The sequence below is a fragment of the Myxocyprinus asiaticus genome, chromosome 20 (assembly GCF_019703515.2).
Source record: "Myxocyprinus asiaticus isolate MX2 ecotype Aquarium Trade chromosome 20, UBuf_Myxa_2, whole genome shotgun sequence".
Lineage (NCBI taxonomy): Eukaryota > Metazoa > Chordata > Actinopteri > Cypriniformes > Catostomidae > Myxocyprinus > Myxocyprinus asiaticus.
Genome location: NC_059363.1, coordinates 36,484,274 through 36,510,171, shown reverse-complemented (window position 1 = coordinate 36,510,171; position 25,898 = coordinate 36,484,274). Strand labels below are relative to the sequence as shown.

The window sequence follows — 25,898 nt, the reverse complement described above, 5'->3', positions numbered from 1 at the left end:
AATATATTTTTTCTAGCCAAAATATATTTTAAATATATGCCAAATATATGTTGTAACTGTGAAGCTCAATAAAATATATTTTTGAAATCGAAAATATATTTAATTTCAACCTTCATTTCACAAAATATATTTTGAAATGTATTTCAGGGTCAAGAAAATACATTTCCAACCTTACAGAATGTGGATGGAGATCAAAAGTATCCATTATTTAAAATGAAAAAAAAAAATAAAAAAAAAATAAAAGTGTGTTAGAAGAATTACATTCTAAAATAGTTTACCGTAGAGTAACAGGAATATATTTTATGTACAACATCAAAAAATAGTTGGCTACAAATAAAAATAAGATAACAGATCAAGTTTATTTATTTGCTTGTCACATTACAGAATACCTCACTACTAATGTAGTGTACAGTTGACTTTGACATTAACTGTCAGGGTTACAGTGATAACAAGGCAGTAAGTGTACTGTATGATATGATGTTTTGAAAAGGAACCAGAACAACAACGATGCACTAAATTGCAATGTACACTTTAATGTTTTGACATTAATTCATTAAGGGATACAATATAACACTTTAATGGTAACACACAAAGTATTAAAATCATTGGTATAATTTTCTGTTTAAAATAAACAGAGTAACAACAATGCACAATATATAATACTGCTAATGTACCATACATTTGACTTTTTGCCATTAAATATTCAATTAAGTTTGTGGTTTTTTTTAACCTATTGATGAAATTAGAATGACAAAATAAAGGACAACATTGAGGATTATTCGTAAAACACAAACGGTAAACATTTGTAATAAAGATAGAATGTTATTTATTGTGAAATCTATGCTTACCAAGCAGTTTTTCAGGGAATTAAAAAAATGTATCTTCTTGTTGCAGGATCCGTATGATAATTGGCGCACGCAACACAATCTGCCGTATGCGCATTGTCTTAGTGATATTAGAGACATAATTAGATTTTAAAAATAAAAACTAAAATATTTAAAGAATCCTAAAAAAAAATTAATGTAAGTGCAAAGTAAAAAAATAAATATATCAAAATTTCTGCTCATTCAAAAAAGCTTGATTACGTCGTTTAACCTTTTTTTTTTTTTTTTTTTTTTTTTTTTTTTTAAATAACCTTTGCCTGAGGCGCGAATTCCAACCGTGACCGCACGCTGGAAGACACAAGCTGATTATGTTCACGTTAATTAAGTGGGTGGAGGATGAAAATGCCCACTGAACATATTAGAAAATTTGATGAGGATGAATACTCAGCAGGTATGGAGGAAAATGACGTTTACATGGTGGAGTGGCGCCAAGACATCGAAGAGCCGAAAGGGGGATGGCCGGCCTATGAGGCCTCCATCATCAAGATAGCAGGTGCCTATTTTTATTATCCTATTTCCAATATAATACTCTTATATTATCCTCTATTATTCTGTATACCGCTTGTAGATTTATAACAAGACGTCAGTAAAATATTCATTTTGTTATTTTATTTTAATTTTTTTTAGTTAACATCAGGACCGAACTACAAACATTAGCCTTTTTCTTAGCATTATTCTACCTCCTCAGAAAGGGAAAGAACTTTACAAATAAAACTTAAGGAAATTGAAGAACAGCTACCCAAGTCAGACACTCTGAAGAGAAAGAGTAAACCTTCAATGAAACTCCTAGAGGCCGCAGAGATGAGAGAGGAACCAGCAGCTAAGAAAAAGGTTAGTGTTGGTCAGAACCATGTGTGTGTGTGTGTGTGTGTGTGTGTGTGTGTGTGTATATATATATATATATATATATATATATATATATATATATATATATATATATATATATATATATTGGTCTTTCCACAGTTTGGTCTTTCTACTGTTTTTATTTATTTATTTTGTATTATTTATTTTCAAAATTTATTCACATTTAATTTTAAATCCCATCTCTCCTTCTGGCTACAGAGCACTTACTCCAGGAGGTTAGAATTGTTTACATAATATAAAGCACAGTTACTAATGACAATGTTCCACATTTCCTTGCCTTTTTAAACTTAAGACCTTTAGAGTTTTTTGATTGCTCAGTTGTAACATTTCTGCCTATTTATTTCAGCCCATGAAATCAAATGCTGAAATCAAATGTTCCTGAAGTAAGATTTAAATCTAATTTATTAATTTGTTTGTCATTATCATTATTATTGTTGTTGTTGTTGTTTTTGGTGCAGTTTACAATAGCTGTTGCAGATGTTCATGATGTACATTTTACATGTTGTTCATATCTATGAACATATGATATAGATCAAAAAACAAATAAACTAGTGCATTGTACTTAGGGCCACGATCACAAACGGATGGGGGGAGGGGCTTATACTAACTTGCACTGGGCCCAGCACCATGCTTGGGTCGTCCCTGATTGTTCTTGTACATTGCATCTGAACAAGGAATAGTCTGCTGTGTAAATGTTTTTCTGATGTACAGTATTAAGTGACTTGTTTCTAATATATGAATTTCTCTCTTACAGATGTCAAAGACTCCATCTCATGTTCCCATCTCACATGCTCCTAAAGTAAGTATTAGCTGCTTTTTATGTAATGTCTGTGCCACATGCTATTATGTCACATATTAAGCATAACTATTAAAATAATGACTGTTTTCTTGAGATCATTAGATAAACTTATTTTGTAAAAACAATTGTCCAGTATTATTGCTAACATATATCCATTTACTGTATTCATTTTAGCCTTTGGAATCAAATGCAGATTTCCTTGATGTAAGTTATGCATTTTTAAGTATTGTTTTTATTTTATGTTTTTACATTCAAATATACTTGTACAATCAGGAACTTTATTCATAGCATCCTAATGATTTGAACATGACTGTGGTAGAGAAAGAATAGTTCACCTAAAATTGATATTTCTCATCATTTACTCACCCTTGTGTTGTCTCAAGTTTGTATGACTTTTTTTTCTTCAGCATAACAGCAAAATATTTTCTGATGGAGATATGGTGAGTATATGCATATAGACATACAGTCCTAGTGCTTAACACATGCAAAGAGCACTAGGTGGAACCAGGAAGTTATTTAATTAATCATGATCATGAAGTTGATTGCTGATGTCAAGATTTATAGTAGAGGTATATTTTGGAGGAACGTTTTGGTCTGTTCTCACCCAAAAATCAAGAAGACATTTGCTTCAGGAGACATTTATTAAACTACTGGAGTCTTATGGCTTACAATTAAGCTTTTTATGTCTTTTTCAGAACATGAAACTCTGTACCTATTCACTTGCATTGTATGGGTGTATTCAAGTCATACCGCCATCAAAATATAAGTCACACGACTTACAAGCAGTAATGTTTAGATAGTTGTGCAACATTGTGATATTCTGATACATCTACAAAGATTTTATGATGCTCAGTGTTATGTGTATTGTTTTTAATCTATCAATATTCTGCTTCACAGGTGCCGAAGGCTCCATCCAAGGCTTCTCTGTCTGGTTCTGCCAAAGTAAGTATTTTGTTTTCACCTATGAAAAAATAAATGGTGCAGTTACATTAGTGTCATTGCTTTGTTAATTGTTAATAAAGTGTGTCTGTCTGTAATAACATTGTTGACTTTATTTATTTTTTTATTTTTACTTTTTTTAGTGTTCCAGTGATGCTAATTATGTAAGTATTTTTGCTGAGGATTTAGGTCTGTACGTACAGATTTGTTATGCATTTCTGTGATGGGTGAAATGGCTGAATAAAAACTTTTAAAGAATTTATTTGAAAATAATGTATATTGTAAATCTCTTTTTATGTGATCACAACCACAGGTTTAGTTAGCACATGGCACAGGCATAAAAATTCTAAAGCATCAATGGTCTTCCTCCCTGCAGACCCAAACATCCACTTCAATGGTGCGTGTTCTTTTAATGGCCGCCTTCCCACTGGAGGTTCTGATCCACAGCAATTTGAAAGGTAAATTAATTGTAACTGTATTCCTACAGTTACAATTAAAATCATTGGTAATTAGAATACAGTTACATTCAAAAAGTATTTTGATTACTGAAGAGATTACTTTGCATTTCATTGTCATTTGTTTCATTTAATATTTAGTCCTTTCAGATGGAAAACATTTATACATATAAATGATGCAATCCAAAGTGCATTTGAACAGCGGTGAAACACTTTCTTATGATGTGTTATATTCATACAAGCAGACAGAGAATTAAGTTTGAAATAAGTCTGGAGCAGAAGAATAAACCTTGTGTAAATTGTCAGCTTTATGCTAAGCTAAAAAGCTTTTTCTAGCCATTTTACATGCACGTTACCAGGCACGATCATATTTTTTTATCAAGAAAATTCATGTTGGATCAAAATTTCTTTTTTTCTAGTAAGACCTTTGATATTAGGGCAAAAATTGTATTCTTGATAATAATTTTTGTATTGTTTTCCTGTAAAAATATCAAAAAATCCTTAAAACAAGATCAATTTGATTGATCTTGTTTTAGAAACAACACTACGTAAGATATTTATGTGATGTTCTGTAACGTTGGTGCTGGCAATGATGATGATGAAGATGATGAAGTAAAGATGAACCCAAGTGCAGTTTATTTACATAACTGACATCCAAACCATAACAAACATAACCAACTTGACAAAGACTTGACTTGAAATACGCTACACAAACACAATACCTGACAAAGGACAATGGTAAACATGAGGGCTTAAATACATGGACAAGGGGTAAAACAAAGATGAGGGAACCAATGAACAGACAGAACTGATAACAAGATAATCAAACAATAAACCAATGAAAACAAGACACATGAACCTGGAGGGAAGCATGAAATCACATGACAAGGGAACCACATGACATGAAACAGGAACTAAACTTTCAAAATAAAAGACATAAAATATATGAACCAACAGAATAAACATGACATATCCCCCCCACTAAGTGGTGGCTCCTGACGCCACAACACATGAACCAGACACATAAAACATGGCATAAACAAAAAGTTCAATAGGGAGCTGGGGGGGGAGGGTCTTGAGGCATGGCTTGGCAGGGCATGGAGCATGGGATCAGGGAGGAGCCCATGGGGGGGTGGAGCCATGAGAGGCTCGAGGGGCGGAGCCATGGAGGACTGGATACCCGGAGAGAAGCCGAAGACTCAAAGGGTCAGGGTGGAGCCGGAGGCAGGGAGGACCAAGGCGGCGCCGGAGGCTCAGAGGAGCAAGGTGGAGCTGGGGGATTGGAAGACTGAGGCAGAGCCAGTGGGACTGAGGACCAAGGTGGAGCCGTAAGGAAGGAGGTCCCTGGTGGAGCTGACGGATCGGAGGGACGAGGCGTAGCCAGAGGATTGGAGAGCCAAGGCGGAGCCTGGTGACTGACTGACCAAGGCAGAGCTGGAGGAATGAGGGACCCCGGTAAAGCCGACAGGCTGAAGGATCGCAGTGGAGCTGAGGGAACGTAGAGCCGAGTTGATGTCGAGGGATCGACAGGCCAAGGTGGAGTCCAGGGCTCGGAGGGTCTAGGCGGGGTCGGAGGGTCGAAAGTTCCCCTTGCTTGATCAGGAGAACTAAGGGTGGGTACAAGGGCGGGAACCATCTCCAGGTCCAATAGCTCAGATGTGGTTATGACACGGCGTGGAGCAGACTCAGGCGTGGCTGTGACGTGGCATGGAGCAGGCTTAGGTGTGGCTGTGACATTGCATGGAGCAGGCTGAGGCATGGCTGTGACATGGCATGGAGCAGGCTGAGGCATGGCTAAAGATGGCGCTAGCTCAGCGACCATGATGAGGAACTCTGGCTTGGCAGCCAGAATCATGAAATCACATGACAAGGGAACCACATGACATGAAACAGGAACTAAACTTTCAAAATAAAAGACATGAAATACATGAACCAACAGAATAAACATGACAATTTAGGTTTTTCAGAGAATGTATTTTTAACATGTGTATTTTGTCTAACTGTACTGGCAGAGTTTTTATAGTCAAAACAAGTGAAACAATCTACCAGTGCTGAAGAAGTAATCCAAAGTATTTAAAATACGTTACTGACCTTGAGTAATCTAATGTAATATGTTACAAATTACATTTTACAGCATGTATTCTGTAATCTGTAGTGGAATACATTTCAAAAGTAACCCTCCCAACCCTGGAGGCACAAAGTTTGAATACTGTATGTGCAAATGGGAATGAGATTTGATAGCTATGGCAGAAGAGAAGATTTATCGAAAATAATGACTTTCATCCTGGTCCTCAAACAAAGTTGTCAAGTTTATTGTTATTCTAGCCATTTACTTGTGGTGGAACCAAATGGTGTTTTAAAGTACAGATAGGGCAATTAGCACATAACACACACACTGTGATAAATGCTACTACTACACTGAAAACAAAACAAAAACAGATGGTACTTTTATTATGGTACTACTCTTGTGCTTTATGGTGATTTTTTTTTTTTTTTTTTTTAAATGTTATAATTATTGGGGCTTGACTGACTGGTCACTGTCTACATGAGATTGTTCCATTTCAAGAGGACATTGTCCTCTTGCCAGGCCATCAGTTTAAATAAGAATGTAGCTCATAATTGATTTGCTTAGTTAAAAGTTAAATAAAAATTAAACAAGAAATAAAGAAACAAACAAAAAAAAAAAACGTAAAAAAAAAAAAAAAATTCCGGATTTATCTTATCTAACACATGTATTGTAACTAACATGTTAACATGAAAATAAAACTGTTAATATTATGCATTTATCTACATTAAAATAGGTATTTAATTAACATTTGAGTCTGACTGTAAATTCCTTCGTAAGATCTTGTTGAAGAACAAACATGACCTCACATCCTCAACTAACAAATAGGTTTTGATTAAATTTACAGAGAAAATAAAAACATACAATGTAGGGTTATTGTTTATGAAATCTGAGGAAGAATATTTAGACCTGCTTAAATCTGTATCTTTGACAATATATCAACCCACATAAGAGAACAATGGCAATACAATGTAGTTATTTTTATTATTATTATTATTATTATTATTATTATTATCACATTCAATGAGGGGATAATTAGCCTTTTCTTGTCCTGCACACATGAATTTGAACACAGGAGCCAGATACTTGTACAGATATTAAATAAATATAAGAAATAATGAGCAAACTAATTTGATGATGTTCAGGTCAAGACTGTGAATGCTGATACACATCTGTATGTAGAATTAAACACTGTCAGGATTTATGCATATGCAGGTTCTGTGGCACTACAGTAAATAATTGAGAATAAAAAGCACATTTTCCTGTGTATTTTATTTGAAGCTTCGGTTTTCATCATCGATTTATCTTTTGTGAAAAAAGGTTGTGCATATGAGCTGACATCACCTCTGTAACAGCTTTGACATTTTTTCATTTTTTTAAGTCTGTTGTTTTGACTGCACCCAGCAACTAAACATTTTGCAGAAATACATTTGATTGAATAAGATGCGATAAAATGTTCTCACCTAAAAGTTGCTGGTTCATGTTTTGGAAAAGAGTGTAAGTGAACTATGCCCAGACAAGCCTTTTTTCTCTCTCTCTCTCTCTCTCTCTCTCTCGCTGAGCTACCCAGGCCCCATGCCCAGACAAGCTTAAACATGCACACTCCTCCGGAACTGGACCACGGATCGCTTGACGACTGCCGATGCTGTTGCACGTGTTGAGAGTTGTTTAACTCAACACTGAGTTTTGCGCAGAGAGTGCTCAGGTGTTTACCGCCACGATTTTATCAAAAATCATTTGGAAGGTCAGATAAAAGTGATTGGCTGGCCTCCTCGAATCACTGACTTACATTGAATAAAGACAGTACATCGTACCGGGAGACTCTGAGAAGTGGTGTTACGCAAGAAAAAGTGCCGGTACACTGTAGAGTAAATTATAGAAGTGCAGGTACTGCGTACCGCCCCACTTCAAGCACTGATTATACATGTATACGTACATAAAGTACATGCAAACGCAAACTCACAAATAAATATAGGAACTTGCCAAGACAACCTTAACAGCTGCGGTTTTCCTATGCCTGTCAAGACAATATGAAAATTCCAACTGTAAATCTACTGAAGACACACGCTAAGAAGCAAGGCAAATCAGTGTGTAATCCTTTGGCATCATGTGCACTACATCCTAAACTCGGCTGTAGTGCTGTACACTAAAAAGAAGCACTTGGCCCACTCCAAGCATACAAATCAATTAATTACACTCACATCTCAGCAATAACCGAAGCCAAACAGATATGAAATAACAGCTCATTCCACTCTCACTCAGAGGCTCACTCGTATCTCTTCTGGATTAGAATTGAACTGGCAGCTGATATCCTGTGGAGGATGTCATTTTCCCGCAGATTCGTGCTAAAGTCAGCACTAATTCTTTATCTTTCTGTCTCCGCTCTCCACATCTCACTCTCTTTCTCTGTCTTTCTTTCAGGGGTTGAGCTGGCCCAGAGTTTGTCAAGAATAATATCCACTCAACATGAGCATCACAAAGAGATAAGTTTAATTACAGGATCCTAACACCGCATTAATTATGAACAATTCACTAGATCAGCATCAATAGGTATCTGTGGGTCAATATCTTGTGTAAAGAGTCCCGTTGTGGTCATTTATTCTAGTCTTTGTAGTCTTTGTTTTAGAAATTGATTTAATTTAATTGTTACTTATTTACTTCTTAATATATATTCCTAATTATTTAGATATTCCTTTTTGTGCCAATTTACAAGCACACTTTATTTGAAAAGAAAAATTTTTTTTTTTACAGACATTACTTTGTCTGCCTTTGAAACTACTTTTCTTTTTGGCTAAAGTCACCTGGTCTCATGGGCTATTGGTTAATATTAACCAATAACCAAACTTAGACTTCTGTTTGATAAAATCAAAATAAATCTTATTAAAATATTCACTCTCTTAATACATCCTCCTGTTCTTAGTGTGCATAGTAAATGATGCACTAGTTATTGCCTTTGGCTGATTGTAATGTAATATAATCATGTATTCCATTAGGTAACTGTAATCTGATAATGCACCTTTTAAAATGTAATTTAATCCAATTACAAGTACTTGTTTTTTGTAATCTGGTTACATAATTTACATGTAATCTGTTACTACCCAACACTGAAAGCAAATAACATTAATTTTGAAAAAGAAGCATCATGTTGGTGAACTTGATCTTTACAGATGTCCCTGTAAAAAAAAAAAAAACTGCTCGAAATTAGGTGCCAGGAGTGTTTCAAGAGGGAGGTAGTCCGCCAAAATACACTACAAATTTGCAATCAGGTCTGGTTACATTCTGGTATTTAATGCACACGATTTAAAATCCAATCAATTCCTGACTGATAAAGTCCCACTCTACATTAGTTTTTCATTGAATATTCTGTTTCAAAACATTTTATGTTGACTTTAAAGCCCTATTGTCAAACTGCCTCTCTTGAATATTCTTTCTTTGAAAGTCTGGATGGCTGAACATCAGTCAGTCTTTATTTCATCATACCAGCACCAAGTTTACTGAACTTGCCTTTATGTTTGCAATAGCAGAATTCTCTCTTCTCATTGTAATCATTGCAACAAATTGCTCATAGTTAACAGTGATACAGTAGCTTCAATTAAAAGTTTACCCAAAAATGATACTCAAGCTGCTATTTTCAGTGAATTACTTCAATTTAAGTCTGTTTCTCAAACAACACTATCATTTGTTTTCAGAAGATTTGGAATGTAATACACAAGTTGCATGGACTACTTTTATAACACTTGCAGGGTCCTTTTAGCTTTCTTTTGAGCTTGACAGCCCCTGGTCCACATCCACTTTTAGGACAGACTGGACTAACAGTGAAATCAGAAACAGTAAGCTGACTTTTCTTTAGCTGAAATCGGTCTGTGCTTACTGAAATTCGAAACACTGCCCTGGTGTCTAAAGCGGTAAGTGTTGTTGGACGTATGGGAATGCGTATGCTCGATTTTCTGTGTGAAATGTCCATGGAGGGATGCCAAAACCAAGCTGTAAAGCAAGCTGTTTTCAGCTGTACAGTATGTATACAGTGAAGAGGAATGCATATTTTATAAACTACCCCCCCCCCCCCCACACACACACACATTTGGTGTTCCACAGAAATTTGAAATGACATGAGATTCAGTAAATGATGCCAGAACATTTGTTTAAAGGCCACTCTGTTTGAGAGTACAAAGAGAGCACATAAACAAAAGGGAGTAGTGTTATGTTTGGTGGTATTCTCACCCTGAACTCAGATGGCAAGGAACTCAGACACCGAATCCCAATTTTCAAATCAAAAGCAGTGTGACATTTTTAGAATAACACACACACACACTGCATACACACCATTTTTCAAGATGGATTTTCAGAAGCATCTCACTTGAGGTTATTTAGTCTGAAGTAGGTCTGAGTGCAAAGCTTGCCTCTGGCATTCTATAAACCTTTGACACTCCATCCATGACTCGCAAGCCTCGCGCGACATTTTAATGACAGTTCTGTGACTCAAAGTCTCGCTTTAGTTTTCGTCAGAGGCTTGTCAGTTGTGATAACTTTTGGTACCATTGCAAGTTAGAGTATATCAATGTGACCAACCAATCAGAATTACCCTCAAGGCCCAATTCAGCTGAAATTGAAGTGGACATACGAGGATGAAACTGTTGAAATTTTTCATTTAATGGTGTAGGATTGTTTGCTTTGTGATGGTGTAATCCCACAATTTAAAAGACTTAAAATGACAACATGAATCCAGAGGGCATTTCAAGTGTTTCTTGCAAACCAGAACTGGCACTACCGAAATGCTGAGTACCGCTGCTGTTAATAATCCTTTGTAATTGTTACTATGTCTTGATGTGGATAGATGTATTATTGTTGATAATAAATGAAATGCACCAACCAGTAGATAGTTTGCTATATCAATTATACAGTAGCAGCTATATCTGAGTGGCTATCAGTGGGCAGGCTGCTTTTTCTTACTGGCATGTGAGACCAATGAATAAAACACACAAAAATGCAGAGATATATACCAAATAAGTCAAGACGAGGAAGAACTCATTATTAAGAGGTGTTGTTAGGCACAACATTATGTGGAGTTTAGTAGTTCCCAAGCAACATTGTACCAATAAAGAAAGTAGCATGGTCATGTTAGTGCTACTTGTAGATTCTGTAACTAGGTCTACACCATTATGTGGGCACAAATTATGTTTCTCCAATGAAGCCATTCAAAAGTTGCCGGGTTACTTATTATTTAAATATTGTATACAGGAGATGTTTTTCCAGTGACAGTGTGCTCTTAATAGCGTGATTGAACTTCTGAGGGGTCACATGTCAGCCAAGCATCTGCCATTGAAATGAATAGGGATGTTAAAGGCAAGCTTTTTCCAGGTGTAATAGACCACCTTTATTCAAATCTATCAAGGTTTTAACATAAATATGATTTATATGTTTGTTTGTTTTTCCTTCTTTCCATTCCTTTCAACTACCCCCTTCCATTAATGAACTGAGATATTCTTAAATTTGTCCGGAACATTCCTTTGAAATCTCTCACCAATGGTAATTGTTACCAAGAGAGAGTCATTATTGTAAAAAAAAAAAGGGTCACTTGCCACTATAGCTTTGCTAATTATAATTCTAGCTTGTGTAATTGAGTCCTGTAAAAGAGCATGCATAACTTTTAAAACTTGCATAAAAGCCCTGCATGTCTAATAGATATAGAAAGTTTACTACATGCACATAATCACCTTTCCGTTATGTAAGTGCACTGAATTACTCAGCGAGTTCATTTAATGTTGAGTGATACTTGATTGTACACTGCATTCCAATGAGAAGGATGCAGATACCTACCTATAATGCAGCAACATAGCACTAGAAGCTCTGAAATCACCTTGCAGCATCAAATGGTGTATTTCAAAAAGTACACACACACACACACACACACACACACTATCAAGCAGTTGAGTAATGAAGACACTGAGCAAGCACAAGAAGGCTGAAGATTCCACTCATACACCTTTTCTTATTTAGTTTTAATCTGCACAATGCTGCCCAGGCAACACATGCACAGGGAGTATAATTCAGCTATGTAGGTCCACATTGTGATCAGTAGTGAATAAAAGTACCAATTTCTTTCCATAAGAGCAAAATCTGTAGATTATTTCAAATTTTGGCCGCCAGTGAATATATATATATATATATATATATATATATATATATATATATATATATATATATATAATCTACCCATCCATACATCCATCCAATCATCAATCCATTGCGACAACATCTCTAATAGTGACGTAGAGACATCGATGTCCATTCTCATTGCCCAGTGCCTGGATGTAAAGCCATGTGGCAGCTATATGCATTTTGCCATCAGAGGAGCCCATTTGCAGTGAACCCCTGCACATTAGCATATTGGAGATAGATAGTGGAAGGTTAGAAGGGCAGCTCATTAAGATGCATTGATTTTATCTTTACGCATGGCTAGCTGATCCAAATACTGAAGTTCTTTAAAGATGGGTCTCTTAAAACTGGTAGGAACTACAACTGTATTTTTATTTATTCATTTTCTTTCTTTCTTTCTTTCTTTTATTTTTTTATTTTTTTTTTGGGGGGGGGGGGGGGGGTTCTCAATATTACTTTGAGAACAGAATGGGCCTTTGGTTAGTGAACATCAAGAAAACAAAAGTGCAGTGCTGGCTCAAGTGTAATGATGCAAAATTTCACACCCCTATTGAGTGCTCACAAGTGCTGTTTACTGTATAGACACACATTTGAAACATTCAGCCTGAACTAATGCAAATTATGTGACTGTGGCAACGTTTTTGCTAAATAAAATAACGTTGTTCAATTTACATATTGCTGCCATTTAAAGGTGAAATGTTAAATGTTCTCCGAAAAAGATGATGTTTTAAAGTTAATGCTTTGTGGAGTTTTAAATAAACAAAACCTACCTCCCTAACCTAAACCTAACCAATAGTGTCATCAAAAGCAAATTGTAGATGGTAGACCATTAATCTTAAAAACCTCATCTGTTTTTCTAGTTTTAAATTAACAAAATTGGTGCCCCTACCCTGAATCTTACACCTTAACCTAATTGACAGTGTCATAAAATCAAATGTGAAGTGAATAAAACAGACATCCCTACCCTAAACCCTACACCTAAACCTAACCAATAGTTTCATAAAAGCAAGTGTGAGATGAAAAACGCAATAGCTAAAGCAACCATGTAATATCGTGGCACTTCAATGCCTCTTTCAGCTCACATGCTTTGCAGGAGTCATATCCTGGTCTTCCATGCCCAATGCTCTATCAGGAAACATTTGTGGTAGACAAACTATTTCATAATTGCATAGCTGAAAAATAACATGAACATGGACAAAAAAAAAAAAAAATCAACATCAAGACTTAAAGGAATAGTTCACCCAAAAATGAAAATTCTCTCACCATTTACACACCCTCATGTCATCCTAGATGTGTATGACTTTCTTTATTCTGCAGAACACAAATTATGATCTTTAGAAGATAATTCAGCTCTGTAGGTCCATACAATGCAAGTGAATGGGTGCCAAAATATTTATGCACCAAAAAGCACATAAAGGCATCATAAAAGTAATCTATACGACTCCAGTGTTTTAATCCATATTGTCAGAAGTGATATGATAGGTGTGGGAGAGAAACAGGTCAATATTTAAATCCTTTTTTGCTAGAAATTCTTCTCCCTGCCCATTAGGAGGCAATATGCATGAAGAATGTGAATCACCAAAGACAAAAGAAGAATGTGAAAGTGAAAGTAAAAGTGGAGATTGACTGAGAAGGAGGAGGATAATTTATAATAAAAAAGGACTTAAATATTGATCTGATTCTCACCCACACCTATCGTATCACTTCTGAAGACATTGATTTAACCACTGAAGTCTTATGGATTACTTTAATGCTGACTTATGTGATTTTTGGAGCTTCAAAATGTTGCCACCCATTCACTTGCATTGTATGGACCAAAAGAGCTGAGACGTTTTTTTTTTCTAAAAATCTTCATTTGAATTCATTAGATGACTGATGGCATAAGGGTGAGTAAATGATGAAAAAATATATATTTTTTTTTTTTGGGTGAAATATTACTTTAAGGTTGAAATTAATATATATATATATATATATTAGGAAAAGTATATGTTTAAGGTGCTGGTCACCATTTCTATTAAGTCCTGCCTTGTCTTTCAACAAATATGTGGTCATAAAAAATCCATGTATAATAATTTTGCAAGAATTATAAAAAAACATTGTTAAAAAAAAAAATGTTAGATCAAGAAAAGCATGTCACACTGCGGAACACAGCTTGAAATATCATGTCATCTACCTAATTACAATTTGGTATGACAATGTTGCACAACATACCCAAAGTGCCTTTGACAAGCATTAATTCCAAATGCTGTTCTGCATACTTTGGATGTGGTTTAAGATCAAATTCACATCAATGTCAGCACTTAACTAAAGCCAGGCATTTGTTGTTAGATATCTGAATATATTTGATGGATTATATGTCAAAATACTTGACAGCAAATCAACCATTACAACCAATACATTTCCTAAGTATTTTATTACTCACATTTATGTTTAATCTGCACTTATTCAAACTGCTTGAAAGCTTTCCTATTATCAACCTTAAAGACAGTCTGACTCTTTAAGCCCTGAATCTATATGTTCTTGAATCTGGTGTCATACCCAAAGTCATCTAATTTTCTACAGCTAGAGGTGTGGATGAACGTGTAGACTTAGTGGATCTACCTTATTGAACCGCAACAATCCATAAACCAAATTTGGGATGAGACAATGCCCAGGGTTGTTAACAGGTGCTCCACCAGTTCATTGATTATAAAAATACATAAATAATGAATCTATGTGCCATTTGACTCTGTATTGATCTTCCCATGAGTGTCTGGTTGTTACAAGCTTGAAAAGTCAAGAGCCAATTGATTTGCACTTACTTACTCACACTATCCTATCATTAGAGGATAACTGGATGCTCCATGCGCCTCAAGATCTTACGTCAACATGTAGTGAGGTGGCACTCTCACCACACACACACCTCTACAAAGTCTTTGATTGTACTGCAATTTAAGAACTTCTGTTGTTCCATAAATCAAAGGCTGCCTTCCATGCAAAATGAGTTTCAAGCAAACCCTTGAAAGAACTTCAACCACAAGCACACTGACAAAAATAACATATCTTACAAAGTGAGCGAGGCTCCAGTGAGAACACTAACCTTGTTTCAAAGCAAATTCTGCATATGTGTGTAAAGATGCGCAACGATGTTCGAGACATGAAAATCTTTTACTTTGAAGAAGCCATGTTATTTTGATGACTATATATATATATATATATATGATTCTAAAGCAGGACTGATTTAAAACATGCTCATGGAAGGTGACAAAATAATTTTCCAAAAAAATACACAAGTAATAAAATACTCATGCGTGGACTGTGTGTTTTGTCTTCGCTATACACTATGCATAATTTCATTTCATTTAAACTGACTGATCTCAGTTCAGGACACTCTGGGCTGTCATTAAAGGGTTAAACTTTTGAGGCAACGAGTCATGTGACAAAACAACATTGTGCGGATCTCTGCAGAGTTTTTGGGAGAAATGCCAACAAAGCCATTTCTGGTAAGAAACCTCATTACGTTTTTACAGTGAAACACATTTTTACATTGAAACCTGAGTCAAAAGACTAGTGTCTCTAGTTTCATCCGATATGTCATTTTGAAACTTTGAACGATTTATCGGGAAACGGCATGCTGTTAAACACAATGACCATGAACGTGGACTATAGGGCTATTTTTCCTTAGAAAAATTATCACAATTAGAATCAATGGATTCATCCAAAAGCTGAATAATTTTGCTTTCAGATGCATTATATGGAGTTAGAATGAAAATAATGCATTTTGAACTATTCTGAGACTAGTGCAGACAGACAACACATTGGGGATTAAATCAACCACTAAATAGGGAGCAAGGGAGCATCCTATAGCTTTCCTATGCAATCAGATGCACTCACTCCAAGCTTCCAGTCAAAAGTTCAGTTTTAGGCTGAAGATGATGTTTGGACCACTCAACGTGGTTGACAGATATGGTACAATGTTAATCAGTACATAGATTTAGAATTTATTCTGAACATAAAATTAATGTTATTTGTAACATAAAATTAAAATAAAGTCAAATAATTTTTATTTGTATAGTTTTTTATTTGTGCTTTTCAAATACGCATTGTTCCAAAGTAGCTTTACAGAAAATCAGCTGTAATGTGTGTAACGTCTGAAAACATGAATAACTAACACTCCTGGAAACATAATAAACAATTAGAACAATTAAAAAAAAAAAAAACATTAAAAAAATCTCACTTTCTATAGCTTGGTATAGCACAGGAGAAGGTAAACACATTTGAACACGACAGGACCGATGCCAGGGTACTAGAACATTTGGAAGCAACATGGCGACTTCCTGTGTCCTGTGACTCAGTAGATTTAACTTTTTTTTTTCATAAAATTCTGTGAAACTCTGTGTGTTTGCCTGGCACAATTTACATTGTGCTATTACCCCCTGTGGCAAGCAGGCGGTAAATGGAATTTCATTTAACAGAAATGGTTGTGTACACTTTCTGCTGATTGATTGAAAGCAGTGCAAATAAACTGCGTTTTCAGTGTGCCCAATTCATTCTTAGCGAATTCCACACAAGTCTCAAATATAACCTAACAGCTTTAGACCTCTGTACAAAGTGAATATGCTAATCTCCACTAACTGCTGTTTTGCTGTAATTTGCATAATAAGCACTGTTAACTCAATTGATGTTGACATTGAGGGAAAATAAAAACACTGACAAAAATGACATTATTCTGATTGTTCTCATTGAGGCATTGTTCATACTCTAAGTCTTTCATATACAGATATAATAGGCTTATGTTTCTCAAATCCTGGAACACATGTCCTACGCTATTCATAGTGCTCAATGCACAAAAGTCAAGGCAGCCTCTGAAGTACTGGCCAAAACACACGGACAGTACAAAAGGCTAAATGTGTGCCAATATATGGTTAGAAACATTTAAATATGCTAGTGGTGGCAGTAGCTATTGCACACTAGTCCTGTGACCATTTAAAATAATAAACAAATTTAATAATTTATCCACCCCACCCAAAAACACAGTAGAAGTCGTAGATAGTTTAGTTTCCCATGACCATTTTCAATCCTCTTTCTGACCCTTTGAATTAAATGGGCCACTTTTTGTTGCTGTGCCTTTACACCGTTAACGTTGCACAATGGTTTGAGGCTGTCTACACTGGACACATCAAAGTGAACATTCTAAATGATGTGCAGATAGCATGGTCCAATCAGCTGTGAGCTTGAGTAGACTTCAGCAACATTTAGTTGGGAAAATAACCTGTTTCCTTAATTATTTTCAACAGAAATCCACTGGTATAAACATTTACTTACTATACAATTATTATCGTAATGTTATTGTTGATAATACTGTGTATAAATATGGTTAGAAACAAAAGATGATTGAAATTAGAAGACCAGAGACCAGAAATATCACAAGCTGGCTTTTATGTAGCCGTCAAAAGTTATTTAAATATGTGACAAACAAAATTCATTGCAAATAGATTCAAAAGTATGATATTTGGTGAGGAAAATCATATTATTTTAGAAGATCAGGATTATAAAGTGGATGGAGTAGCTCTGCGCAGAGTCAGCAAGAGAATGGGGGCATAGCCGCCATGCGATGCACCACTCGCGCCTAGTGTGGACACAGTGTAAGCATCTTTGATCAAGGAAAATTCTATTTATCATAAAATGACACCTTTAAAGCTACTGTCCACACCATTATCATCACCAAATGAAACTGCAAAATAATCGTTATGAATGGCTTACTGACAGTTGTCTATACGCATTAAACTGGGATTACACACGTAACAAATCACACACATAAACATCGTCGAAAAAGATCAAACAATACTTTCCTGACTGTGGAACAGTTTATCTTCAGAACAGTTTAACTGTTTTAAAGATAAACTGTTCCAAGCAGGTGGATTATTGATCTTCTCAAACTCAAAGAAGGAGTGCAGCACACTGTTTAAAAGAGCTTATCAATAGGGGCAAAAGTGAACTAGAGTAATCAGTATGACTAAAAGAATGGGTGAAGATGTTTTTATAAAGGAACAGATTCAAGTACAAGTGAGAGTTTACAGAGATTTTACAGCTATACAGTTAGTTTGTAACTTACCATATAGCATCAGAAGATTTAGAAAATACTGCACATGTTGCATGGATTACATTTATGCTGCTTTATTTAGTCTTTGCAGTATAAATCACTATCCACTGTCATAAGACGGACAAGAGCAGCTCAGACATTCTGCCTAACATCTAATTTTGTGTTTCACAGAAGACGGATAATATGGGGTGAAAACAACATAAGGGTGAATAAATACTGACAAAATTTTTCTGTAAACCATTCCTTTATACAAAGTCTACAAAATAATAATAATCATACAAAAAAAAATGAAGCACCCCTAAATCATCACCGATCCTCCACCAAATTTCACAGTGAGTGCGAGACACTGTGGCTTGAAGGCGTCTCCAGGTCTCCATCTAACCATTAGACGACCAGGTGGAGGATCGGTGATGATCTGGGGGTGCTTCAGCAAGGCAGGAACCGGGCAGATTCGTCTCTGTGAAGGATGCATGAATCAAGGTTATCCTGGAAGAAAACTTGCTTCCTTCTGCTCTGACAATGTTCCTCAACTCTGAGGACTGTTTTTCCTGCAGGACCTCCATGCCACACAGCCAGGTCAATCAAGATGTGGATGGAGGACCACCGGATCAAGACCCTGTCATGGCCAGTCCAATCTCCAGACCTGAACCCCATTGAAAACCTCTGGAATGTGATCAAGAGGAAGATGGAAGGCCACAAGCCATCAAACAAAGCCGAGCTGCTTGAATTTTTACGCCAGGAGTGGTATAAAGTCACCCAACAGCAATGTGAAAGACTGGTAGAGGGCATGCCAAGATGCATGAAAGCTGTGATTGAAAATCAGAGTTATTCCACCAAATATTGTTTTCTGAACTCTTCCTAAGTTAAAATATTAGTATTGCATTGTTTAAAAATTAATATGAACTTGTTTTCTTTTAATTATTCAAGGCTTTTTTGTTATTTTGACCAGTTGTCATTTTCTGCAAATAAATGCCCTAAATGACAATATTTTTATTTGGAATTTGGGAGAAATGTTGTCAGAATAAAACAAAAATACCTATACCATACCTATAAATAGTACATTCAGAGAAACTGATAATTTTGCAGTGGTCTCTTAATTTTTCCAGAGCTGTATATATATATATATATATATATATATATATCAATTTACTATTTGTCTATAAATCGTATGCCCACTTGCTTCATGAGGACAAATAAACATCACAGAACATTATGCTAGTAATGAGGAAATTTTGATTGTAATGAAGAATGCTGAGAGCAGCAGAGGACAGCCAATGTCACAAAGCACCAGGCTGAGGGAGGCTGAGAAGTCTTAATGACTTTTCTGACCCTCTGATGAGAAAGTCCCAGTGGCATCAGGGAGTCTTGAAGGATTAGACTGCCCACACTGCAAGGAACAACAAGCCTTTGATACTCCTAGAACAGATCATTTGATGTATGCAGTCCTTTCTGTGCAGGACTCCTCGCAGTGGAACAAGATATTTGACATGCATTTATGATGTGGTTTAAATTAATTTGGGCATTATGTAGTATATTCTTCATCATTCAGTTCATGTTTTTTAAACCCACTGAAAAATATTGTATTATTAGAGAAAAAGACAGTTTATTTCATTCGGGGCATGATTACTACTCTTGTAATTTCATAAATAACTCAAGAAGAGGCACTTGAGGCTCTGCAGCTGTAATCAAAGTAAGATTGGATGATTTCAGTCTGGCTACAATATTCATTTATCTGCTCACCAGTTTAAATGCACATAAGGTAACTGTGTTTATGCATATAGAAGAACCAACCCAATCTCATGAAAATCCATACATATTTTACAAGTTGGATATTTTGTATGATTTCATACGAGTTTGTTCGTATAAATTTATACGATTTCATAACGTGCAAATGCCCGGATGTCTAATGTGGAAGTAAGTGCGAGTTTCGTGGACAAGGCTTTAAGGACATATTATTAATGTTATGCCCTTACCCAAACCCCTTATCTAAACCTAACCGATCAGTAGAGTGTGTAAACATGATAGGAAGCTGTTGTGTGTGACAGAAGCAAGTAATTGTCGCTTATTAGATGGAAACAATGTCCAGTGGCTTGATTGGCTGTAGCGAAAGTGAGTGCAGTCGTACAATATCAAATTAGCCAAATTTAGAAAAGTCATATGAATCCTTACGATTTCGCCATGAGAGTGTATAGAGAAGAACACATATAACACTTTTATTTATTTTTTTTATTATTTAAAAAATTTTTTTTTTACTTAAGTGCATAAAAGGACAGAGAGGGCTGCTAATGGTTGACCAGAACACTTATCAAGTTTACTCTTGGATAGCACAATTCCACTACAGGTAGACTTTTTAAATCACAGTATGTGAGGAAAGATACCCAACCACAAACTTCAATCCACCTTGAACCGACTATGATTAATATCCTGGCATATTATTCAGTATTAGACACATAAATCACAAAAAACTTTCTTATGCTGTCAGACTAGCTGAACAGATGTCACGAAATTGTCTCCCAAACAACCGAGAAAGCTTTCACAGGAGACAAACAAGAAAAATAGGAATGTGCCACAATAAAATTGCACAATCACAGTTGACTTACCTTTACCACAACTTTCCTGGTTAGAAATCAACATACAAGATATCACCAAGATATTTCGATCTAACCATGCAGAAGTAATGGTGCTCACCCCAAAAACGAAATAACACTGTTTACACAGATAAAGCATATATTACAAATGCTGCCAAAGCTCTGAGGGCCACAAAACCACCCTGAAAGTAACACACCCTTCATCAGAAACTGAGTAGGTCAGCAGCTTTTGAACTTTATTTAAGAAATAACCAATAATTTGGGAGTAAAGCCTGTATTTTAGAACCTTTACCACAGAAAAGCCTACATGTTCAGTGTTTATTCACACTTTTTTTTTTTTTTTGCAGAACCTAACCAAAAATGGGGGAAAAAAATTGTTCAGGAGTGAAAACGTTACTTTTAAATGCTGGAAACTGGTTAATATAGCACACATACATCCCGAGTGTCACAGTCTGTCTCCCTCATGCTGTTCCAAGGACTCTTATTTTGAAGTTTTCCCCCGGACTACATCACCCATAGTTCACTGCCCTCATCACTTCCATCTGTTCATCATCATCCGCACCTGCCTTCCATTCCCTCATTAGTTCCTTGTGTATAAATACCCTCTAGTTTTGTTCACCCATTGTCAGTCCTTGTATTGCAATGTTGTGCTATGTTATCGGTTTCCTAGCGTTATTTCCTAGTGTGACTACTTGTATGAAATTCTTCCACTCCAGCGTCTCCAATTAAAAGTTTGAAAGATTACAGAGATGTCTGTTTTAGATCTTTTGATTTGGAAGGCATCACAATCTAATAAACATCTGCTAAACATTTTAAAAAGATCAGATTCATGAGCATTCCAAATCAAAAATGTCTCAAAGACATCTGCTGAATGTCTAATAGACATCTGAGAGGAAACGGATACAATACAGATTAGCAAACAACGTAAAATAGACATCTTCCAGATCTAAACACAGACATCTAATAGATGTCTGGAAGATGTACGTGTGCTATCAGAGTAACATACTTATTTCTTTCCTATTATTATTATTTTCATGAAACCAAAAATACAAGGAAAAATATTAAAGTTAAAATGTGAATTTTTCAGTTGTCTTTAAGTCTTCACTGATTTATGATTCATTAATGGAGATTTGATGCTGCTGGATTTTGACTGAGAAGCAGATCTGTATTTAAAATTATCTATATAGTTTGTTTATTTATTTTTAATTAGGCCCTACTTTATGATAATGTCAGCTTCTTATGGCTTATTAAAGTTAAGAGCAATGAGTGTACGCTGCCTTCTGTTAAATTCCAATTTTGGTAATTAAATTAGTTTAAAAATAAAATGCATTTGCACGCAAAAGGTGTGTGAATGCAGGAGAGAGATGTATTAATTGATTTGAAATGGCAAGTTGCTTATTTGAAATATTTTATTATTTTTGGAGATATATTTTAAGGAAACATTTATTGAAAAGACATTATTTTATGTAAGCTACTGTATACTATGCTTGTTATGATTTTTATTCTGATCAATCCCCCAAACAGGAAATAATTTGATAGTTATTTTGGCTTATTTGGGTGACACAAGTTGCTTAATTTGAGCTTGTTTTTCCAGACCATGTTGCTTGTTTGTCTTGCAAGATCAGGCAGCACTGCAATTGGTATATCACCCACCCTTAGCACAGAGTACTACTGTCATAAAAAAATAAAAAATAAAAACGTATTAACTGTTCTTTTATTTTGTTCTTAACGGTAACCATTTGAAAAAGAGCAGCCTGGTCTCAAAAACACTATGTGACAATGGCAAGATTTTTGCAAACACTATATTATGTGCTTCATTACACATTTGGCTGCAGTTTCCCAGTGAAATGTCCAGCAGGGGGCGTCAAAAGCGAGTGAAATGATGTTGTAATCAGATGAGATTTTTAAAGAGAATTTTAGAAGGAGGTTTTAATGAGTAAAACGTACCTCCCTAACCTAAAACCTTAACCTAAACCTAACCAATAGTGATCTTAAATTAAATGAGAGGTGAACAAAACAGACATAATAACCCTTAACCAACACATAAACCTAACCGATAGTGTCCAAAAATAAAATGAGAAATGAAAAGCACATTTTCTGAAGCAACCATATCATCTTGTGTCACTTCTATGACTCTCTTGTCTCACATGCCAGCTTGCGTGCTTTACTGGTTTCAAACCGCGGCCTTTCAAGTCCAAAGTTCAAGATTCCATCAGGTGAGCTACCACGAAAGCAAATCACATTGAAATAATTGGGTAAATGTAGGGGAGTCTGTAATACAATCGTAAAAAATTTGGTGTTTTTCAAATGATGTGTTAGAATAAAAAAAAATGTCAATATCATAACATAGCAGTGTGTGAGTAATAGCACGGAAAATAAGTGTTTATAAAGTCATAATCAGCCAATGTACTCGTGATTTGTGTGAACGTGAATAAAGCACACTGATGTTTTAGTGTTCATTTCACCAGAAAACTGCAGCAAAACGTAGAACATGGCACGTACAAGTCAGTTTGCAGAAATGTAGTTATATTAATGTTCATTCTATGAGACAAAGTTGGAAAAGAGGCTGCAGAATGCCAGAACCGGAATGAAAAGATTATGGTTCTGCTCAGAGCGATCTGAAATGAAACACATTTCATTTTTAATCCTCGTTCAGGGGTAATCATATCTGTACATATCTCTTGGGGTCTATGGACTTTATAGTTTTCAGTGGTCCTCGGACAGAGTCCTCTCCCAGATCATTTGAACAAGAGATTTCATTAACTAATTGGTCAACAACAAAATGCCTTTATCGTCAATACAACTCAGTACTGCTTCTCCATGAAAGCCTGCATTCATCCAGTGGTCAGCGCAGTTAGGGATAACACTGAGGATTAGACATTAACTCAAAATGAGAAAACACAGATTTTCAGTGTCAAAAGTTTTGGCTCTTCCAGGCGTGGGTGGGTAGAGCCATTAAATTGGTTTTGCATAAGCAAAATTGCCACTCATTGTGCATGCTGTGATGTTGCGTGTAGTCTCTGGATTGATGTTGCAGTGCAACCCCATTGAACAGCCAATGAATTGCCAAGACTGACAAAGATGCGATGCAATATAATGCAACAGCTATAATGTCGGATACACAAGCAACTAAACCATTTGAAACTGTGTCAGTTGTAGTAGGCAAGATGGGGGTGACAAACCTCAATATAACCAAATCACAGCTGGAAACATTTTTTTTTTTTTTTCTGTGCAGAAAATGTACACACACTTTGGTAACATTTTACATTACAGTGTCCATGCTACACCTGTTACTATTGCTGTAATAGTGATAACTGTGCGAAATTATAAGCAACCCAATGGTTATCATATTAAATGAGCTGTTCATTAGTTTTACTTAGCATCCTCTTATAAAATGTAATTGCACCAAAACTTGAACACTAATGTAAAGTGTAACCAAACCTTCAGATTGAAAAGCTTACCACTTGAGGCTATGTGTAGAAAAAGTCGAGCGTCCGAAGCTCTGATCGCAGCGGAGTACTTGTCCTCTTTCCCCGGGACCTGCGCTTTCCGCTCGGGCATGAGTCGGACCCTAAGCCGGCCTCCTTCTGCCCCCAGCCACCACTCCAAAACCCGTGTTAGGTCAATTTCCAAGAACACAACCGGCGCGTCCTCGTACACATCCAGTCCTCCACAACCCGTTTTTACCATCTCCTCTCCGATCTCCACCACAACTTGATTGGACTTTCGACTGGCTTTGGTCAAACCTAAATTCAAAACTTTCGGCACGGGCCGCCTCTGTCTGTACGGGAGCTGTCCAGTGCTGGATCTGTTGACATTCATCGCGGCCAACTTTACATCGAGCAAACTGGCGATGGTTTTCTGCAAAGGTACGCAGCGCATCAGTAAGTTTGCGCGTACCGTGTAACATCCGTTAAACGTGAGACAGTCTCCGTTAAGCGGGCGTTTTATAAACAGAGACATGTAATACCGTAAGAGCGACGGGACGGCGAAATCCACAGAGATCGTCTTCCTTTTCAGCCGGGAAGTGAATGTTTGGTGGGAGTCCTTTTTGTCGGTGCTGTTGATGAACGCGGACGTCGGGAAAGTGGTAAGACCGTCTGCGGTTCTCTGAGAAGCGCACTGCAGCTCTGGTAGAAAAGCCGCAGACCAAAGGAAAAAGTAGAGTATCCGTGCAATCATGATTTGGGTTGAAATGATCCGCTTTCTGTTGATACTGCTTCACTCCAGCACCCGCGCACTCTCTCCAAATGTAGTGCTGATTCAGGAAACGTTCAGGAGGATCTTCAATTATTTTCCTTGCGCAAAAACATGGGTTTGCTTTTAGAAAGGCTCTTGAAATTGCAAATTTAATCCCCGCATACTAAAGAAGCATCGTCCACAAAATGATTCCTTGGTAATTGAAATTGCACACACACAAAAAAAGATTCGCCTCTTGTGGAGCTTCTTGGTATGCCTAACAAGTTCTCCAGGGCTGCTCAAAGGCTCCTTCTATCTGCATGCAATGCATCTGAGGCGGTGGAAGAAGTGCAGTATCCTCTTTTCAAACACTGTCAACAGCCGTATAAATAGATCCTCACACGTTTAACCTGTCCACTTTTGGCAAACCAACATATTTACACGCTAAACTGCGCGCGCAGAATCAAACAAAATCTTTAACTGACGGTTTCGCTGCCGAGCATAAACAGGACTTATTACAGGACTTTATTACAGATACTTTCTTTTCTGGACGTGGTCTATATAAATCGAGCGGGTCTTACCTGCGCAGCCAGTCAAACGCAAGGGAGCCTTTTCAGCGCGAGCTGCTCATTCGAGGCTGCGAATGCCTCGTGTGAGTGTGCGCGAGATCACTGTGCGCGTGCTACACCGGCTGTCCGAATTTGATGTTTTTCATCGTCGGACTCACTTCTGCGTCTGCTTATGACGTCACCACCAGTAGCAGGTCGTTATACGAGAATGTTGGGACGCGTTTTGCGCTGGCAAAACGACTGTGTTTTGAGTCGACGCTCGATACAGCGTTCGACACTCGTTGAAATTACCGAGATGGCACCTCCGTATGGCGG

The 25,898-nt window shown here is 36.5% G+C and overlaps 1 protein-coding gene across 1 annotated transcript in view; it reads right to left on the bottom strand.

Moving 5' to 3' along the window:
* The window catches only part of LOC127411211 (ALK tyrosine kinase receptor-like), a 710,256-nt gene extending 685,239 nt beyond the window's left edge, over window positions 1–25,017 (bottom strand). The window contains exon 1 of the mRNA XM_051646605.1: window positions 24,297–25,017. Within this exon, the coding sequence (XP_051502565.1) occupies window positions 24,297–25,017 (721 nt within the window). The remainder of the gene's footprint in view (window positions 1–24,296) is intronic.
* Window positions 25,018–25,898: the final 881 nt, after the last annotated feature.